At 37.9% G+C, this 21984-nt stretch overlaps 1 protein-coding gene across 5 annotated transcripts in view; it reads right to left on the minus strand.

Moving 5' to 3' along the window:
• Positions 1-5: 5 nt before the first annotated feature.
• BLTP3A (bridge-like lipid transfer protein family member 3A) overlaps positions 6-21984 on the minus strand; it is a 60216-nt gene continuing 38237 nt past the window's right edge. The window contains exons 15-21 of one of the 5 annotated variants that reach the window (XM_026719984.2): positions 21233-21429; positions 18484-18635; positions 18234-18384; positions 17034-17299; positions 5591-5699; positions 5106-5221; positions 6-3915 (exon numbers count right to left, since the gene is read on the minus strand). In XM_026719984.2, the coding sequence (XP_026575769.2) occupies positions 3790-3915; positions 5106-5221; positions 5591-5699; positions 17034-17299; positions 18234-18384; positions 18484-18635; positions 21233-21429 (1117 nt within the window). In that variant the 3' untranslated portion in view covers positions 6-3789. Of the gene's footprint in view, positions 3916-5105; positions 5222-5590; positions 5700-8885; positions 9341-14166; positions 14419-17033; positions 17300-18233; positions 18385-18483; positions 18636-21232; positions 21433-21984 lie in introns of those variants that run through there. The other 4 variants (XM_026719983.2, XM_087929564.1, XM_087929563.1 and 1 more) reach the window with 4 other exon arrangements.

Consider the following 21984-nt stretch of genomic DNA (forward strand, 5'->3'; position numbering starts at 1 on the left):
ATCAGTGGAAATAGAAGGTAAGCATTTTAATACACAATGTTTAAAAGTGGTTCATAGAACCAGTATTGTCAAGAGAAAATTATATTGTGTGAGAAAGAGATCCAATATACCTAAGGCTTAGATTTCAAGTCAGACTTGTACCACATATTGTCTATTCCCATACACTCACTCTCCTGTTTGAAATTACAGTAGTAGTTATACAGAGCTTTAAAATTAATTTTTTGATATGACATTATAAAGAGTTTAGTTCTTCACATTTACATATAAATACAGCACTGAAGAAAGGAAAACATTTTCAGAAACAAAACCACACTAAATACTGTTGTAATCAAATATCAGCTTCAGTGGGTTTCCTCTTAATGCTCATGTTAAGTTTAGATAAATAATTGTTCTTAGCATAGCAGAAACATCTGAGGCATTCATGCCATAACAGGCTAATAAGCTTAGTTTCTACTAACTGAAACAAGCATACTACACCAAATTATTTGCCACAGTATACTGTTTCTACATTTTGCCTTATTTTAACCCGAATTTATATTGGAAGACATAAAATTATTTTAGTCAAAAATGCAAAGACAATATGGTATAATAAGATACACTGATTTTTACCCTGCTGCATTTCTAAATGAAAGGGTTACTTTAAGTGAACAGAATGTGTATTGCACCAAATGTAAATGTTCATACTTGCCTCAATCTTAACTCAAAAAAGAATTAGGTGCACATATATTTATTTAAATAAATCATCAACATATTTGGGCAATTATTCAACTATTAGATTTAGAGAAAAAATGTCTTCACACAGCACCATTCACTAACCTTCCTGTCAAAATTGACAGAAAACACATAGTTACGCTTAATGTGTTATTTTGGAGTGTCGTATCAGCAGTTTCATATAGTCACAGACTTCTATTCATCAGAAAAAATAAGCATATAATCTGCAAAAGCACACTACTCTTTGGATAAAGAGTGCTTTCGCAAATATATTAAAGAAGGCCTGTCCCATTAGGGTATTATCCAATATGGAGAGACAGAATAATGTTTACTCCAGTGCATAGCCTGGGCTTGTTTAGAATATTGTAATAGATATAACTTAGGAAAAGTGTAGAAGCAACAACTGTTCCTTACATAGCAAAGAGGCAAAATGTAGAATACATGCAATCTTATAAGCAAAAATCATTAGCATTAAATTAAAGAAACTGACAGAAGCACAGCACAGCTGCAAAACTTCCTAGAGTTCAGCAATTCTACAAATAAGCCCAAAGGCTAACAAATTATTTGAAGCAGCAGCTTTTTTTAAAAAAAAGTTCTTTATAATTCACATGGTGAAGATGAGATCATAATTGCTCTATCGCAATCAAGGCAGAAAAGCTGTAACAGGTGGGTGCTTCAACTAAGAACTAACTACTAGACAAAAATTAGCTGTAGTGCATAAACTAAATTTAGCATTTTATTATAAACAAATTGGATAATATCAAGCAAACAGCTATTTACTGAAGCTCGTTATCCTCACCATGTTCCATTTTTTAAAAACAAAAAGCCACATATAAAGGACATTATATAATAACTGCACTCTGATCCATTATGGTAGATTGTTTTGACAAGATGTTCAAAAAAATGCTGTAAAAATCCACAATCCCTTCCTGTGTTGTTTCAACTGAGTACAGATGTTTTTTTGCTATCCCTCTCTTATTTTGCTACTAGTAAATTAAGTATTCTGGACAACTTTAAAACTTGCACATATTTTTGTGAATTTTGAGCTGGCTTAGTAAAGGTACCCATCAATTCTAGGCTCAATAGTCCATTCTATTCTAATTCTATTCATACAGCCCATTAGAGTTGCCATTGGTTTTTGTGTAGGTTGCCACTTTTAAAATGCAAATAGTACATTCCCATTTTTGGATTCATATGTGTACAGCAGTATAAACTTTGTTCAATTTGATATTTACCAACTCATACTAATTAATCTCTATTATCTTTCATGCCTTGATCTAAAAAAACCTGGAGTATCTATATCTACAGTATTTATAAGAAGACTCCGCGTACTATTTTAAAAATCACTCTTTTCTATGTAAGAAAATCAGACTTAGTTAAAACTACATTTTAGTGAGAAATGCTACTAGAACTTGACCTAGCTGCAATTCTTTCACAAGGATAAATTCAGATTTTGAATTTTACCTGCCCAAATAACCACCAGGAGTTTTAAATCAAAACAAAGGAATCTTTGCCTTTGATATGCTTTCAGAATTGGTTCGTTTTAGATTCTGCCACTTATCTATTTGATTTGCAGTTGCAGCAGGTTATAATTAAACTTAAATGCATTCTACACATGGTTAAAACTAAGTCATAAAAATCTAGATTAAAATCCATGAGAGTTTTCTGTTAGAGTTGGATGCTATGGGTAACTTTAATTGAAAATCTTATAGTCTATTATAAGACAGATTATTAGCAATTATTTGTTTCTATGTTCTATTTTGGCATAGTTATGGGTACATAAATATTTTGGGAAGCAATATATAACTTCTAACATTTCTTTGGACATATCATTCTCCTTTTAGAAACATTTAAGAAAACTAACACTGCTATAGTATATTTAGAGCCAAATTGTTTTTCTTTCATTCCAAAAGTGATCGCACAAAGGAAAAAAAGGTCAACCATTTTGCAGCTAAAACAATTTCTAGCAGCATTCCACATCTTGCAGATTTTTTTTTATTATTTACCAAAAAGATTCCTTAAATATATGACCTAAAGCGATTTGACAGATCTCATTTCCAAGCCTTTCCAATATTATTAGTTAGTTAGTTGGAAAATAAAAGTTATCTATATTTTCATTAATAAGGACAATGTTTTGTCAGGCACTTTCTCACCAAATTATACTCCAAAATGGCTGTAAATCCATTTTAATGAGGTGGACTTCACAAGGAAGCACAAGGAGGGTTAGTGTATCAATACTACATTAATAGATTACCATATTATGAGGAAAGGAGATTAGAGAAAATATAATTTCATGAGAAATTGTGGGGGGGGCTCAACTCTTTTCTCTGAGAGCAGTAAGATGGAGTTTGTATTTTCTATTCCGCGCACTTTTTTCCTGTGTTGGGTCTGTAACTGTATCTCCATTCCAGTAACTGTGTCTCCATTCCAGAGGTGGTATTCAGCAAGTTCTGACCAGTTCTTGAGAACCGGTAGCAGAAATTTTCAGTAGTTTGAAGAACTGGCAAATACCACCTGTGACTGGAGATTTTACAGTATCCTTTCCCTGCCACGCCCATGAAGCCACGCCCACAGAATTGGTAGTAAAAAAAACCTGAATCCCACCGCTGTTCCATTCCATATTTCACACTCATGTTGCTACAGCAGAATTCCCTAATCAGGCCTGAGCTAAGCAGAATCTAATTTCTTTGGTGTAGGGTGATCATGTTCCCAACACCTACCTGTAAGAAACAGTTCATAGCAAGAAATATGTTTATCAGCACTGCTTTATGATAACTCAAGTATTTTCTTCTTCTCTCACTATTCAACTGACAAAAGTGCCATGCTTTAGCTACAGTACAGTTTTATGTTTTCCAGACACAGCTGGGCTACTAAATCCAGTCTCCCGTTCATCTTATTCCCATGTACTTTCTTGCTACATTTCTGCTTCCATCCCTTGTAATGGCATTTTGCTTTTCAAACTAGCAGCTCTTGAATGAAGATGAACAAATCAACTGCTTTGCTTTTAACAAGTAAACCTTTTCAATGCTGGTAGTAATTTCTGAATGCTCTGAGCATCTCTTGCTCAGGTCTTTGTTGTCAAAGCTGGAAGAGAGGATCATATTTCTTGATTTCCTGCAGCAGATGTAATTTGTCCTGATTGGCTTCTGCAAGAGCTTTCCGAGTATCCTGTAACTCTTTCTCCAAAGTTAATTCTGTTTTCAACTGCAAAACACAAAACAAAATTGTAAAATGTGGGGTAAACTTGGCCTGGTAAGAGTGTTGGATCTGAATTCAAATTTTATGTAGCCATTAATCATTTTGGGACATTCATGACCTTTGAACCTAACATACCTCAAAAGATTGTTGTGAAGATGAAAAAAATTAGTGCAGTGACTAGGAGTTAAAGCAAGGGATGAATATAATAAATGAATGAAATTATAGCTAGAATAAATTTTCCGGGAAAACTACTAGCAGACTGAGAAATCTAGTTATTTATTGGAAGCCAAAAATTTAATGCAGTAACTAATTTCAGCACTTCTTATAAGGGATTATTAAGAGAATGTTATCAGATTTCCAACTGTTATTATCAATCTGAAAAGCAATTCAGTATTCGCTCCCCTAGGGAGCAGCAAATTTAGGGGGAGGCAAGCAAAAGCAATAAAATAGCATGAATTAGCATGCCTCACTGAACAAAATAAAACAGAATTCATGCTTATTGTCTTACAATAAATAACATAATTTTTATACCACTGAGTGCCTAAATTTCATAGTGTAACACATGCAATTAATGCTTCCTTTCCTGCCTGAATTATTTATTTTTTCCTGAAAATAAACTAGAGTTCTCTGAAAGAGGAAAAAGAAGCAACAAATGACAGACCCTAATTCTAAAAGGATTTTTTTAAGATTACAGTCAATCAATATAATTAGAGTTGGGATTTGTTTTAATGAAGTTACAAATATGCTAATTAGCATATGATCTCTTTGTAGTACTAGAGATTTATTATTTAAATACTAATAAGCTGTATTACTAAAGACCATCATATCATATCATACATGGTTTTTGGTTTTTGTCACTATTCCTTATTCCAATCATAGGCACTTTGCAGCAATATCTGAATTAATGTATATCCCAATATCATAGCTTTTGATGAAAACCAATTATTAAATATCTTTTTTTCAATGCCCTATTTCTAATAACGATCTTTTAAAAAGGTCTTAGTAAGGTGACATCCTTTTCCAAAAATGAAAGGGGGAAGCTGAAGTGAGGGTTTTCAGAAGCAACCTATTTATGGTACTTACAAAGAAGTAAATACCCCCAGAAAAAAATAAACATGGGTACAGAGAATATATTTTGTCTACCACCTTTTCTTTTGGGATTGCAAGCTATTTGGTAAGGGGCATATAGGGCATACCTCTGGTTCATCATCACTTCCCGCTGAAACTCTAGAGATTCTCTCTACTGGAACATGCTGTTTCTTAAGATTTTTCTGGACTGTTTTCTGGGTAGAAGATTCTTCTCTCTGTGCAGCTGGAGAGTAAAGTATAACACAATATCTCTGCAATTACACAACAGTAATTCTTCTAGCTTAGCATCTCCACTTTTTTGAACTGAGCAACTAAATATAATGGAGTCAGATTGCTGAACGACAATATTTAACTGCATCTCTGTCGCGCTATATCAGAACTTATCTAATGTACTACAGTGCAGCAGATACAACAAAGAGAAACTGAGACAGATTATAATAGTTTTCATCAAACTGACACACTATATGTGTACTACAATCTAATATCGGCAATTCCCAGACATAACACATTTCCAACACATAAATAGGGTGCGAGGTTTGGGAGTAACTGCAGCCTCATATAAGCCAGTGTTACTGGAATGCAGGGTACTGACCTGTTATAAAGAATATTCCATCATCTTTACAATGAAGAACAATGTGGTCCATGACTAAAATTATAGGCAAAGGACCAGGAGTGGGATGATACACTCGAGGACTGTCATCCTTAGAAAAACAAAGAAAATTATCTTTTATTATAAAATACTTTCTAATTACTTCACTTGACTTATGACCACAATTGAGCACAAAATTGCTGTTGCTAAGTAAGATTAACAAAATGAGTTTTCCCTCATTTTATGACCTTTCTTCTGCCAGTTGTAAAGTGAATTACTGCAGTTGTTAAATTAGTAACATGATTGTTACGTGAATCTGGCTTCTCTATTAACTTTGCTTGTCAGAAGGTTGCAAAAGGCTATCACATGACCCTGGACACTGCAACCGTCATAAATATGAGTCAGTTGCCAAGCATCTGAATTTTGATCATGTGATGATGGGGATGCAACAGTTAAGTATGAAAAATGGTCTTAAGTCACTTTTTTCAATGCCGTTGCAATGGTCATTAAATGAACTGTGGTAAGTTGAGGACTACTTGTGTTGAGGATAATATTCTTATATTAATATTAGTGATGGCTGTTTCTATATGCTGTATTTGTTAAAACTGGAAAAACTGTCAGGTAATAAAAATGAAATGAATTCAAAGCTGGGATTTAAGGGTGATGATGCACATATACAACAGCTAGAATGGAGAATACGTCTACCACAAGATTGAAATGTTGGGATCTTGGTGTTCGCTGACCTGGTTTTCTTTTCTTACAAAGAGCACCTTGATAGCACCTTTCCTAACAATTGTTATTAAAAATTGTTATTGAACTGCAACTGACTACAGAAGTTTGGAGAATAGAGAATGGGAGAAAAGTTGCTTATGCAAATGCAGGTTACAAGTACCTTATCAATTAGTAAAGTTCCCTAAATTAGGCAATACCGTCAGTGCTTTGACATCAGAAAGTGGGGTTTTCTGACTTATTATGATGCTTGTCCTCTTGCCTTGATCAGGAATATTGAATGCCTGTTAAATAGGGCTTGCTTGGATACACTGTGTTATCTTTCGTTGTTCTTACCTGTTGTGTTGGTTTTTACTTATCTATATGTTTGCTTGGGGTATAATAATGAGGATCTGGTCAGGGCTGTTTGTTTCCTTTTTGGACTTTGTTTTTAAATAGTCTGCAGACTAGATTTATCACTGAATATTAAGCAAGCTAATCCGATATACTGTATTTTCCAGACTATATGCCGCTACATTTTTCCCACGCTCAGGGGGCGCAAAAATGTGACAGACGCAAGAAGTCAATGCAAAGTAGACAACGCTACTGGTAGTTTTTGGCCAGCTCGAAGCAAGCAGCACGACACGCACAAACACAAAATATTTTTCACACCTTCATCATGGAAAGGACACGAAGAAAAGCATATGATGCAGCTTTTAAGTTGAAAGCAATCGATCTGTCTATCCAGGAAGGAAATAGAGCTGTTGCACATAAGCTTGGCGTTAATGAATCAATGGTGAGACGTTGGAGACGTCTGGCTGCATGCGAAAAGCATTCTTCTCTTTCTGTGTAAATATCTCATTTCACAACGTATATATCTGCGGTTTATAGTCTGGTGCGGGTAATCTATGTAAAAATATTTTTTTCTTTTAAAATTTAGTGGGTGCGGCTTCTATTCTGATGCGCTCTATAGTCCGGAAAATATGGTACCTTTTCTTTTTTCATTTGTCTCTCCATGGATGCCATATTTAATGTTACTCCTATGAGCAAGTAATTCATGAAAGCTAATACAATCTTAAATTGATCAAACCCTGATATACTAAGATTTTATCTTATTTTTTTACCTGGAAACATTCAGATACTTTTTAATTATTAACCTGGAAATAAGGAGAAACTTTCTGACAGTGAGAACAATCAACCAATGGAACAGTTTGCCCTCGGAAGTTGTGGGAGCGCCATCACTTGAGACTTTCAAGAAGAGATTGGACTGCCATTTGTCAGAAACGGTGTAGGCTCTCCTGCTTGGGCGGGGGGTTTGACTAGATGACCTACAAGGTCCCTTACAACTCTGATTATCTGTTATCTGTTATTTCTCCACTGTTCTTATGTTTCTCCTTCACTAATCATGCCATTCCCCACCAGTCAGTTAGAACTGAAGGAGCTTCTTGAATGAGAAGCAAAACATTTTCGGAGAAAACATCAAGAAAGTCCAGTTACCTTTTGGAAAAAGCACTTTAGGGGCAATTAGAATAATAAAGATTAGTCTGATCTATTTTTCAAAAATATTTAGCACTGCTATAGCAACCAATAGAGAGCCAGTTTGACCAAAAGGTTAAGGAACCAGGATAGAAAATAGAAGATTGTGAATTCTAGTCCCACCTTAGACATGAAAGCCAGCTGGGCGACTTTGGGCCACTCTGTCTCAACCCACAATGTTACTTGTTACTCAGGTAACAAGTCAGTCAGTCAATTGATCAACACTTTGGCTGACCTGAAAAAAGCAGATCTTGCACTATGCTAGGAGATAAAGGAGAAGATAGAGCAAACCAATATAATCCCTTTTGAATAAGCTAAAGAGCATTTAAATCCATGGAACTTTCCATACAGAGGCAAAGGAAAGACATCTGTAATGTGTTACGGACCATCTGTTTGCTCAGATCAATTCCAGGCTTTCATTCTCCTAATTTACAAAATGAAATTAGAGCTTTGCTAACAGAGGCAAGTGCCTCAGGCTTGAGGCAATTAACTCTACAATGAGCTTAAAAGGCAAAATAACATAAAAGAGAGGAGAAAATGAAGCACTAAACCTTGACTGAAAATGAATTTCAGATTGACTTCACTGATAAATATCAAAACAGACATATAAATGTATGTACTTTTTTATTAGAAACTAATCTACATTTCAAGAAAAGCACCTATAGTAGCCACCTGACTATTGAACTATTCTGTAGTGAGGGATAAAGTTAGGAAGTTGGGGAAAAAAATCCAAGCAACAATCTTGACAGGAGTAATTTGAATGTACGTATTCATCCTAATTTAAGCAGAAGGAGAATGAGAAGGAAGGAAGCATCATTTTATCAGTCCACCTGAAAGGCCAGTTCCATTAGACTTGCCTCTTCCTGACCTAAACTGTGTCCAGCTGATTATTTAAAAACAATATTTAAATTTAAGAATTTGTGCCTGAATTTGTATTCTCCCCTTCAGTCTTCTATTCTTTTTATTAATCTTCTCATCACTCCTATCACCCACTGTCAGCTGGTGCTCCATTCAAAATCCAAGAAAGAAATCCAAGAAAGAAAGACTCCGTTAATCAGAGAAAAGATATCTTTTACTGGAAATCAAGTGGTAACAACAAAAGAATTCTGAATCTGAGAAAATGGGCGCGTAAATCACATATACAAAGTAATGGCAATGTTCCCACCCCCAATAGTTCAAATGGTTCTTCCAATTAAAAGTTGTGAATATCATCATGTGGACATCTCCAGGTGGTGATGAGGCTTCTGTCCATTGACCTTGGTATAGTTTGATAAAGTTTTGCAGCTGTGCATAGCATAAAAGAGAAAGCTAAACAAGGAATAGAAACCTAAGCAACAATGTACTCCCCCCCCCCCCAGTTTATACAGTTCTGGTTTGTAACACCTCCAGCTCACTTCCCATAGTTTTCCCCCTCTTCCCCCCGTTACTCATGACAGCCGAAAGATGCAAAGCAAAGGGAGAAGATCTTGAAGGCTGACATTCGACCCTCCTAGAAAAAAGACGTTAGTCCTATAAAAGAAGAAAACATAGAAGGTAACAATCAATATACAGGTAACATGAAGCTCATATTTTTAGGGTTTATCAGGATATTTAGTACGAAATGCTCTGACAAGTGTAGGAGCTCTAACACCTTTTCATTGACCCATTCAGCTTGGGAAGAAGGAAAATGTTTCCAAGCAACTAAATATTGGAGTCGACCCCTCCGTTTCCGAGAATCCAAAATTTCTTTAACTTCAAAATGTTGTTCTCCTTCAATTAGTAATGGTACAGGAGGATCAACCTGGGCTGGTCTCAAATCAGAAGTATGTTCAGGTTTTAATAGACTAACGTGGAAAACAGGGTGGATCCGTCGAAGAGTTTTTGGTAATTTCAGCTGGACTGCCACAGGGTTTACAATTCGTTCAATTGAGAAAGGTCCAACATACTTTGGGCCAAGCTTTTTTGACTTTTGGGTGGTTTGCAAATATCTGGTAGACAAAAAGACCTTGTCGCCCACCTGATATGGTTTTTGTGGAGTTCTCTTTTTATCTGCAAATTTCTTATGAGTTTGATGTGCATCATCTAATGCTTTACGAATAACCGGCCAGGTAAGCTGGAGTTGCGTTATCCATTCATCTAATGACTGAATGTTAGGCTTCTCACGTGGAAGTTCGGGTATGGGTACAAAGTCTTGTCCCGATGCCACTTTAAACGGAGTAAACCCAGTACTACTATGTACCGAATTGTTATATGCCATCTCAGCAAATGGCAGTAAGTCAGCCAAATTATCTTGCTGATAATTTATGTAACACCTGAGATATTGTTCCAATACCGAGTTAGTCCTCTCACAAACTCCATTAGTTTGTGGATGGTGGATGGAGCTTAAGCCCTGGGCGGAGCCCAATAACTTCAGGAACTCCTTCCAAAAGTTCGAGGTGAATTGAACAGCCCTGTCTGAGATTATGCGTTCAGGAACCCCATGTAACCTGTAGATATGTAGAATAAACAGTTTAGCCAACGTTTTCGCAGATGGAATCTTCGAACAAGTTATGAAATGTACCTGTTTGGAAAACAAATCAGTTACCACCCAAATGACTGTGTTTCCCCCACTTTCAGGTAATTCCACTATAAAATCCATAGAGACTTCCTTCCATGGAGCCATTGGTCTAGCCACATTTTGTAGCAATCCTGCTGGCTTACCAGGAGGCCGTTTGGCTGAGGCACAGATAGAACAACTAGCTACATAAGTTTCAATATCCTTCTTCAAGGTAGGCCACCAAAATTGCTGTTTAACCAAGTATAAGGTTTTCACGAATCCAAAATGACCAGCCGCTTTAGAATCATGAGCTTGCTGTAATATTTGGCTCCTCAGTTTTTCTGGCACATATAATTTGGCTCCCACCCATGCCAATCCATCTCTAACTGTACAGCTATTTGAGTGAGCAAGGAACCAGTCATCAAGTTTTAGAGCATCTCTTAATTGTGCAGTCAAATCATTCGATAAGTCCATCTCCTTCTTCTTCTTTTGGGCTCTGGTAACCACTGGAGCTGCCAACTGTTTGGTTGGGACAATTGGCCGTACCACTTCCTGGCGAGCACTATTATATTGAGGCAGTCTAGATAAAGCATCCGCCATGAAGTTCCTCCCCCCTGGAATATACTTCAATGAAAAATTAAAGCGTTTAAAGTACTGTGCCCAGCGGACTTGTTTGGGGGACAGCTTCCGGGGCGTTTTCAAGGCCTCCAAATTTTTATGATCAGTCCACACCTCAAATGGGTGTTTTGCTCCTTCCAAGAAATGCCTCCAAGTTAACAGGGCCCAGCGAACTGCAAAAGCTTCTTTTTCCCAGACAGCCCATCTCATTTCGGTTTTAGATAATTTATGGGAAGTATATGCACATGGTTGTAAAGTCCCCGTCTCATTTGCTTGCAGTAACACTGCTCCAATAGCTACATGACTCGCATCGGCTTGGATCACAAAAGGAGCATTCAAGTCCGGGTGCTTGAGTACTGGTTCAGCAGCAAACAGTTGCTTCAGCTTTTCAAAGGCAGCTTGACATTCCATGGACCACTCCAGTGGCTTACTAGGCTTCGGTTTCACCTCCCCTTTGGTTTTTAGGAGGTTTGTGATAGGCAGTGCTATCTTCGCAAAAGCCGGGATAAATTGTCAGTAAAAATTGGCGAATCCCAAGAAACTCTGAAGTTGTTTCCTGGTGCTTGGAGGGGCCCACTCCAACACGGCACGAACCTTCCCCGGATCCATTTCTATGTCCTCATGTGAGATGCGATAACCCAAATAATAAATTTTCTCCTGATGGAATTCACACTTGGACAATTTTGCATACAGCTTAGCAGCTCGGAGTTTTTCCAAAACTGACCGCACTAGTTTCACATGTTCATCACGAGTCTCTGTGTAGATAAGAATATCATCAAGGTAAACCAAAACCCCTTTGTATAAATGTTCATGTAACACCTGATTGATCATTTGCATAAATACTGCTGGGGCCCCCTGTAGGCCAAATGGAAGAACGTTGAATTGGAAACAACCCATCGGGCAGTTGAAAGCTGTTTTCCATTCATCCCCTTCCTTAATTCGAACCCAGTAGTACGCTTCTCTCTAATCGAGCTTCGTAAAAATTTTCCCTTTGGCCAGGTGGGTCAGCATGTCCTTCATCAAGGGGAGGGGGGTACACGTTTTCCACTGAAATAGCGTTCAAATTTCTATAATCAACACATAAGCGAAGGGAGCTATCTTTCTTTTCACGGAACAACACTGGGGCCGCTACCCAGGGTCTAGCGGGTTGGATGAACCCACATTCCAAATTCTTATCAATAAATGACCGCAGCTCTTCTAGCTCCCGCGGTGTCATCGAGTACAGCTTTGGTTTTGGGCGTTTCACCCCAGGTAAAATTTCAATGCTGCAATCTGTTGAACAATGGGGCGGAAGCTCATCCGAGGCCTTTTCACTGAATACTTCCTTTAAGTCCCAATATTCCCCCGGAATTTTCTCCTCCCCCTTCAGTTTCTCGGTACCCATGGAGTGAGACTCTTGCGTTTCGGTTGAGATCGCCCCTTCCCTTCCGGGCGCTGGTCACTACGTATGTGCAATGACCCCCTCCTCCAATCAACGTGGGGGTTCCATTTCCGGAGCCAGGGCAATCCCAGTATTAGCGGCTGTTCCATTCCAGGGGCCACAATAAAGCACAAAGTTTCTCTATGCTTCCCCTTTGTCATTTCTATGGGTTCCATTATGAAATGTGCAGGGCCGCTCCCAGCTACCGATCCATCCAATTGGCAAAAGGCTATCGGCATTTTTAAGGTCTTCAGTCTTAAGCCCATTTTCTCCACTACTTCCAAGCTGACTACGCACCTTGTGCACCCAGAGTCTAACAAGGCCAGCATTTTCCCTTTGGTTCCCGATGTGGGTACCCTTAACTTCACTGGAATGGTCATAAGGCCCTTGTTTGGACTTACCAGTAAGTCGTCTTCCGATTCGGATTCACTCTCTTCAGAAGAGGTTGGAGGTCCCAGCTCCTCTCCTTTCAGAGGGGCGACCTCTACAACCTCGTCCCCTTTAAGCGCCGTTTCGCGAGGCTTCACTAGGAGTTTTCCAGGTCTTTTTTCTCCTCCTTGGGTTCCAACTTGGCCCGGCAGTCTGCAGCCCAGTGACCTTCCTTCCCACATCGGAAGCAAGCAGTGGTCTTGGGTTTCACCACTATCCCTCCCTTTTGGGGATTTTAAGGCTTCTCGAGGACGAGTGGGGGAGGACTTGCTCCAACCAGACCCCCCCGGCGTCTGTTTCGGGTCAGATCAATTTCCACCTCTGCTGCCAGCATGTACCACATCTGCAGCTCATTGGGGTCTCTTCTGGCACTGCAGCTTTGGTATACATCTTCATTTAACCCATCCTTGAATGCTTCTATCAGGGCTCCCTGGGACCAGCCTCGAATATGACACCCCGGCTCTCTAAATCCCTAGGTGTAGTCGGCCACTGATCTCCACCCCTGATTTATGGTCTTCATCCTAATTCTGGCCTTACGTTCAGCAAGTGGGTCTTCAAACCTGGCCCACAGCGCAGTCATGAACAGGTCATAATTCATCAGCTGAGGGGCATTATCATTATGCAAAGTCACCATCCACTTTGCAGATGTTCCCTCCAGAGCCCTGGTAACACATCTAACTTTGGCTGCTTCTGAGGAAAAATCCCCTCGGTATTCCTCCATATGGCTCCAGACTTGTGCCAGGAAAAATCCTAACTCCTTGGGATCCCCACATATTTTACTTCCAACGGAGGCACCTTTGGAGTTCTATGTCTTCTGGCAATTACTCCTCCTGCTGGGGGCCCCTGGGCTGCTGCTGCCTGTTGTGCTAGCCCGGGTTGATTTATGGGGGTGGCTGCTCTGCTTCTTCTGGCTGGGGCTGCCTCCCCCTCCTCTCCCTCATACCTTTGTTCAGTTTGAGGTTCTCCGATGGCTTCATTTAGAAGATGCATGGCTTGATTTAGTAAAAAGTTCTTCCTTTCCTTCTCTTGCCATGGCTCCTCTCTTCCATGCTGACGGGTAGTGGTCACTCCTAGAGGAGGCTTTTCCTCAGAATCCATCCGACTCCCAGGGACCACTTGGGTTTTACAGCTGGTTTTTCCCCAAGATTTAGTTCTGCTAACAAGTCAGCTTCCCTTGCTTCCTCTAGCAACAGAGAATCTTGTCCTCCAGTTGCTCCCAGGTCTTCTTGGTCGCTGGCTGGACTTGACATGATGTTCAGACCCCCTCGGAAGAAAATTTATTATCTCTCCGGGTAGGCTGGTAAGGTGAGATTCAGAATAATGTCAGCTGGTGCTCCATTCAAAATCCAAGAAAGAAATTCTTAGACTCCGTTAATCAGAGAAAAGATATCTTTTACTGGAAATCAAGTGGTAGCAACAAAAGAATTCTGAATCTGAGAAAATGGGCACGTAAATCACATATACAAAGTAATGGCAATGTTCCCACCCCCAATAGTTCAAATGGTTCTTCCAATTAAAAGTTGTGAATATCATCATGTGGACATCTCCAGGTGGTGATGAGGCTTCTGTCCGTTTACCTTGGCATAGTTTGATAAAGGTTTGCAGCTGTGCATAGCATAGAAGAGAAAGCTAAGCAAGGAATAGAAACCTAAGCAAGAATGTACTCCCCCCAGTTTATACAGTTCTGGTTTGTAACACCTCCAGCTCACTTCCCATAGTTTTCCCCCTCCTCCCCACCCGTTACTTATGACAGCCGAAAGATGCAAAGCAAAGGGAGAAGATCTTGGAAGGCTGACACCCACCCTCTCCCACTTGTTAACTTTATAACTGTGTAACTTTGTTGCTTGTATCCTTACTATTTATATTTACTGTTTCCTAGTATGATTTGATTGCTTATTTGTATCCTATGACTATATTAAGTATTGTACTTTGTTTTGACGAATGTATTTTCTTTTTATATACACTGAGAGTATATGCACCAAGACAAATTCCTTGTCTGTCTAATCACATCTGGCCAATAAAGAATTCATTCATTCATTCATTTTAGATTGTAAGATATTAGCTTTTCTCTGTGATGCTTTCTAGTAGGAAAGTAATAATATAAAATAAAAAAATTAAACTTTCCATCTCTGGTATTCTTTTTTTCTAAATCAAACCCAGGTAATCCTCAGTTAATGATGGTACATGGGACTAGAATTTCCATCATTAAGCAATACAGTCATAAAGTGCAATGTGACCATATCACTTAGAAATGGCAACCTTGGCACTTCACATTGCCATCATTAAGCAAGGATTGTAGATCATTAAGATTTTCTTACAACCTGCCAGCTCTCAACAAGGAAAATCAATGGAGAAACAGTAGGAATTTGTAATTCCCAGGCAACTTCCCAGCAGGCTGGCAGGCAAATAAGTGGTTGCTGCAAAGTGCATGAAGGGACACTGGGACATGACATGAATGCGGTGGGGCTTGGATTGACTAATGCACAGTCATGAAGGGCTGGTGTGGTGTGTGGATAGTGGGGCTGAGGGGTGCTGCAGGTGGGGGGAGACCTACCTGAGCAACTTGCTACTCTTCCTACTTGTTTTATGTGTGTTCCAAGTAACAACTTCCAAAGAAAAAGACTCTAAGAATATCATCTTCCCAAAGATCCGTTTTATTAGAAATGTCATATTGACACATCTGGGGAAAACCTGAATCTCAGAATTTCTGGTTTTCCCTAACCCCCAAAACCCAAAATCCAATCCCTGCACCTAAATATCCATCACATTGTCCAATCCTCACTTCGTTCCAACTGGAGACTACCCCCAGTCATTCCCCCCAGGTGCAGGGTACATGTCCTTGACTTTCTGGGAAAGGAATGTTGTGGCTAATCTTCCACTGCTCCTTGAAATCCCCCTTCCCAAATTCCCAGGCACTGAATATGGCAACCCAGAAGCCTCAAATAAAAAATGGCTTCCAAGCTGACATTTTCTTTGCTTGTGGGAAGCCAGCAGGGAAGATTGCAAATGGCCTCATGAGATTGCAGGATACTGCAACCATCACAAAGTGTTATCCAGTTGCTAAATGCCCAGATCACAATCATATGACCACAGAGGTGCTGGAACGCCAGATTTTGAGTACCGGACATGAATACCATTCATTCAGTGCCACCATAAGCATGAATAGTCACTGAAAGAACATCATTAATTGAGGACTTCCCCATAGTTCTTAGTATTTATAATTTTAATTGAAGGAAAATTACTCCATCTCCTAACTATCTGAATCTCAATACCATATCTGATTTTTCTAGTTCTTTCTTTGAGATGTAATGGTCAGCACTATAGATTGTTTTCCAAGTATTGCTATATGAAAGTATTGTATAAAGAGATTACAAAAACTTTATATTATTTCTTTAACCACCCCAAGACCAGAATGCATCTGCTGTTTAGGGAAGTTATTGACTTGGTTCAAATTTTTGCAGGATCCCTTTTTTTGTGATTATTAGCTTCAATACTCCTACCAGTGTATGCCAACATCAGATTTTAAAGACAAATGTTTCATTGTATTTGCTATTTTGTTGTCAGTCCTTTTAATTACCTCTCTGGAGTCCTTTGGGTTTTTTTATTTTTACTACTTTGAATACTTGTTACTATCCATCAGATTGGTTCATCTGTAACTCCAAATCCTTTATTAATTTGTTAAAAACAGATGGCCTAATTTTTTTCCTCCCCACACAATAACAATTATCCCGTTATGCTTACATATAGTTATTTATATATACTTCACTACATAGTTTTGTTTTTAAGAAAGTTTAAGTGGATAAGCCCTACTCTTTGTCCTCACAATGAAGACTGAGCATAACAATTTGTATAGGGGAACATGGTGAGATCTGGGTTCTCTGCAAAAGCACTAGGTCACATATGGCCTGTACATTATGTGTTATTCGCCATCTAAAAGGTTAGTGAGACTAGCTTTGCAAAAACCATAGTTATTTTTCTTCAGCAATTTACATTTTATTTATTTTACTATGAGTTATCCAAATGACTTTCGGTATAAATAATGACATTTAATATCAAATTATATGAGGATCTTAAATTTTAATTATTTGAGAGTAAACCATTTGTCTAATTTAAATGTTTTATATCAATAACTCTTTCAGGACACTGTAGAAACAAAAATGGTTTCCACAGAAGTTTCCTACATTTTCCAACCTTTATTAATGCTAAGAGTACATACTTACCTTTAATGTAATCTTGGTATTCACAATCTCAATCTTCATGGGAATAACTTCAGGAATGATTTCATCTTCAAGGAAGAGCCCAATGCTAGAAAGAGACGATGTCAGAAGCTCTGCCTCATAGCTATGGATCAGCATATGAAAAAAACCATTTTGGGCAGCCAGAGGTGAGTGCACTGCAGCACTTGGTCCAATTTCATATTGTAAACACACCTCAGGTTGGGTTTGGATAGTTTCAGTAGTTGTAGACCTCTCTGTGTTTGCATCTCCTGAAGAACAAAATCATTCCAACAGATATTTTCAGTAATAATTATAATACTACTATTACTATAAATTAAACATAGAGATCTGGGTGGCAAGGGGAATGAAAGGTTTGTAAAAAAGAGAATGAAAATGCACAACTCTAACTGAATAATATTTTAGGGGCTTAAGGGCATGGCTGGCATTTGAACTGGGTGCTAAGAATTTACCTCTAGAAATTAGATGGGGATAAGGATAAAAACAAAATTGGAATAAAATTATTTAATATATATAATAATTTTTTATTCTGCTATTCTTCAAAACTGCAGTTTGGTAGCAACATGCAAGCAATCCCTGAAAATTGCAACCAAAAATTTTGGGACCACAGGCAGCCCTACCCATACACTTCAGTTCTATTCACATCTGATACCAGCAGTTATACACTACAGAAGGTTCAAAAGAAAAGTGCCTTGAATAGAAAATAAGATTCTCTAATTCAGGACTAGTGGATGGGCAATTGTTCCAGTATAATAATAATGTGCTAAGAAAGATGGAGAGTGGTTGAAGCTAAAAAACAATTGGCTCTTTGTGCTTCATCTTTCTTAAGGACATGATAAGAGAAGAACCAGGTTAATATATGGTAGCAAAAAATCAGCAATCTGATAGCACCTCTCAGTATCAAGCAAATGCTTTACCTCCTATTTTCTTCAGCTCTGCCCATTAACACTTAGAATGAAGGAACCTGGTACTAACTCTTAGCATGTCTGATTTCAAAAATTACCTGCTGTCTTTTTGTGCCCCATTGTTGGTGAGAGGAACTAAAGCGGGATTATTATTTCAATATCATTTACATACTGAGACATACAACTGTGCTAGCAGAGAAAGGTTTTATTTACACAGATTTGCACATTAGCATCAAAGCTGCCAAACTGCAGCTAAATACTTTGCTGACCACTAACGTACCTGTGGGAGCATTCTGCAGGTACTGCCACATGCTGATATTTCCCAGATGTTGAGGAGTTAGTTCCATAACTTGAAGAGCAAGTGTCATATCATCTCCCTTTGATTCTACTACACAATTCAATTCATTGGTTTTTAACACCAGCACAGAAACCTAAAACAGAAAGCTCAGAATAAATGGAGGCTCAAATTCTCAAATTCTACAGAAAAATTGTTGTCAAAATAACAAGAAAAAAAATCACAAGAATCTGACCAACTGAGTATTAGGATCCTGTCCACTCAGAGAAGCTGAGCTGTTAACACATGTTGATCCTCTTTCTTCCTCTCCCACTGAGCTTGATCTAATGTCTCTATCATTAGGCATCTGGGGAAGTTGTCCTAAGGTAAGAAGATCAAGACTCGTCTCTGAAATAAAAACAACAACATTTTAAGTATTTTTAGCACAGAAAACATTGCAAGAATTCTGGGGGGAAAAAAAGTCTTCAGTACTAATTCTAGCATGAGTTATCTAGAATTCTGACTTCTTTTGCCCCCCAAAAAGAAAGTTTTAAAACTGAAATAAAGAATACTATAGTATTATGCTTGATTGTAGTCAGCCAGCTGTTTACACTGGATTTGGCATTTTTTATCCACTTATCCTTCCCAAGGCCTTTGAATAAACAGATGTTTTTGTTTAATGTTGTTAAAGGTATCATTGCAAGTTGTAAGCTGTTCCAAGTAAAACTGCCTTTTTGCAAATGGCTGATTTTGTTAATGCAGATGGTGTTCAGTGATGTTCTAGACTTTTTGGGAATTATTATTACCATAACTACTATTTCATCTATCTCTACTTGCTCCCTCTCTCCCTCCCTCTCTCTCTGTCTTACACACATACACACACACACACACACACATTAACTGGCTTTCAAGCTTAAAGGAGGCTGAGGACTCAGTCTTCTACTTTTTGGACCACCACATTAACAACTACATCAAACTGAATCTCTTTAATTGTAAAAATAATTAAGAATTCTGTATCTTTCCATAAAAATAAGTAATATTTAGACTTGAATATAACAATAAAAAAGATGGATTCAATTCCAGCGCAACATCTTGGTAGAAATTATGAATGGTACTTCTAATATTGTCATATTCAGGACTTTTAAAGAACTTTATTTCCCTAAATATACTTGTGATTTATTGCCCTCTTTATTCATCAGCCTACACTTGCAGCACATAACCAACTTTCACAAATTTAGACAGCTACGCAGAGTTTGCCCTTGTTAGTCTTTAAATAGGGAACAATTTGTGAAGTTTAGGATTATAGGCTGGACTTAAGAGTTTTATTTAATGGAGGAAATGAGTTAAAGAAACAAAAACGGTAAAGGAGAATATATGTAGCTTAGGGTGAACTGTGGAATCCTTGGTGATCTCTGAGCTTAGTTGTTTGTTTGCAAGACATTACATTCTCCAACTACGTAACATCATCAATGGCATGATGTTAACTAGTTGGGTACTGAAATGTCCATAAGCAAATAACAAAGCTCAGAGGCACCAAGTATTAAATATAAATCCCATGTTTCTTCATCTCGGGATTTGATTTTCGATTTCCGTTACTTTGGTATGGTTATCAACATCAATTACACGACCAACAAAATCTATGACAAGAAAAAAAATCTCACCATCAAAACACTCAACAAGGAAACTGTGCAAACAATTTTTTTGCGATCAATTTTAGCTGCTCCCAATGGAATTCCAAATGCCCAGTTAAGACTCGAGACAGGAATGCCGTTAATCCAGGACAGAGCCTGGAAGATGACGATAATATACTGGCTTAAAATACAATTCTTTCCAATTGGACTGACCCCCTTAATTTTAACAGATAATTTGTCTTCTCCCTGAAAACAGGCAGTGGAATATAAGTTGACTTCATATGGGCTCTCTCTACCATTTTTAATATCAATAGGCTATGATCAAGCCAAACAATGAATTATCAAAGAATAAGCGATGTAGAGTTTCAGACCAAAGTCAACACTTATCCCAACATGGCAGAATGTAAATAAATTAAGAGACTTGGGAATCAGCATGTTATCTGCAAAACCTGATTTTCTCCAAGTTGTAAAAAGCATTTTTAAAGCTGGATAAAATACTCTTCCACCAGCAGTACTTCAAGGCAGGTATAATAAAACCCCCATAGCAGAGTGACGTTTCCATGTGGCAATAAGGAAACTGAAACCATCTCACTCATATTACCGTATTACACTGCTAATTTCAGAGGAATATAAATATCTATTTATATTTCACCCCAATAGATAAATCCCCAGGGATTTATAAATAAATAAATAGATAAATATATATAGATAAATATAAATAGATAAATTTTATCTGACTCATCTTCTACAGAATGACTCACCCACTATATAACCTATGCAGTAGATGAATTTTGTGTTTCCGCAATGGAAATAAGAAAAAAATGGTTAAAGAAGTAGTTGGTTTAAGAGGTTCTTGCTTTTATCCATAATATCACTTTTACATATTTTTTTCAAACATACCTATTTAACAGACCAGATTATATAATTCCCAGCATTACTACTGTCATACCTCCTAGGAGCTGCTAAGAGCAACAGTTCAGCAACATGTAGCTCCCTGCCAATTCCTTATACCTGACAGGTATAGATTAATGCCCACGAGATGCTCTGCTCTAGCTAGCCTTTTAAAAACATATTCTTTGAACTAAAAAATGAAATAGAAAGTTGGCATGATGTAAGACAAAGAAGTAGCACATTTATTTACAGGATATCTTTGGGCCCAACAGAGGTTCCATTGGGAAGATAGATACCAACCATTCTGGCAAACGATTGACTTGTGATGACCTGCCACAGCAGCTGTTTCCAGAATATGCAATTCTCCCAAGGTAGCCACTTTGTAAGAAATCTTCTAAAATACTAAATGTTTTTACTTTACAATTCCATATGTTCCATTTAATTAATCTGTAATAAGACCAAAACCAAATAAGCTCTTATTACCTGAATTCATAGGCATTACAAAGCCATCACTGCCATCACTATCTACTGACAGTCTATCTTCAAGACCACTGCCATCTAATGAATTGGTATCAAAGGAATGTTGTGAAGCAGTCTTCTTCATGGAGGAGAAACGCGTACTTTCACTATTACTTCCTACTTGAGTCACTGCTGCTTCTTCAGGCTTTGGTGAAGGATCTCTGCTGACAACCACAGATCAAAATTTGTTGGCATTAATGAACATAGTTATCATGTAAGCATACAGATACGGTCATAAGTGTTGTTGTCTCTTCATTTTTTCCAGAGAGTCCCAATTTGTCATGAAGTAAATTAAATTTGACAGAAGTAAATGGCATCCACCATTCTTTATTCTATAGTCTTTATAAAACAAAAGACATTTTGTTTTTAACATAATTGCACAGACATAATTACTGGTAGCCATTAGAAGTTAAGTGACATTATTAAATTTTAGTAATCTTTCAAGCAGACTATGTGCTAAAATGCATGCTGACAAGCCACAGTTTTTTGGGAGAATGTCCTTTGGTCAGATGAAGAAAAATTAGAGCTTTTTGATAAATCACAGCAATTCTGTTTTCAACAAAACAGAAAAAAAAATTGGGAAAAAATGATACTTTTAAAGAAAAGACCGCCACCCCTACAAATGAATCATGGATGAAGCTCCCTAATATTATAGGGTTGCTTTGCTGCCTCTGGTATTGCTGCCTTGCAGGATTCAGTGAAATCAGAACATCATC

The sequence above is a fragment of the Pseudonaja textilis genome, chromosome 3 (genome assembly GCF_049901715.1).
Source record: "Pseudonaja textilis isolate UNSWEBS1 chromosome 3, rPseTex1.2, whole genome shotgun sequence".
Taxonomy (NCBI): domain Eukaryota; kingdom Metazoa; phylum Chordata; class Lepidosauria; order Squamata; family Elapidae; genus Pseudonaja; species Pseudonaja textilis.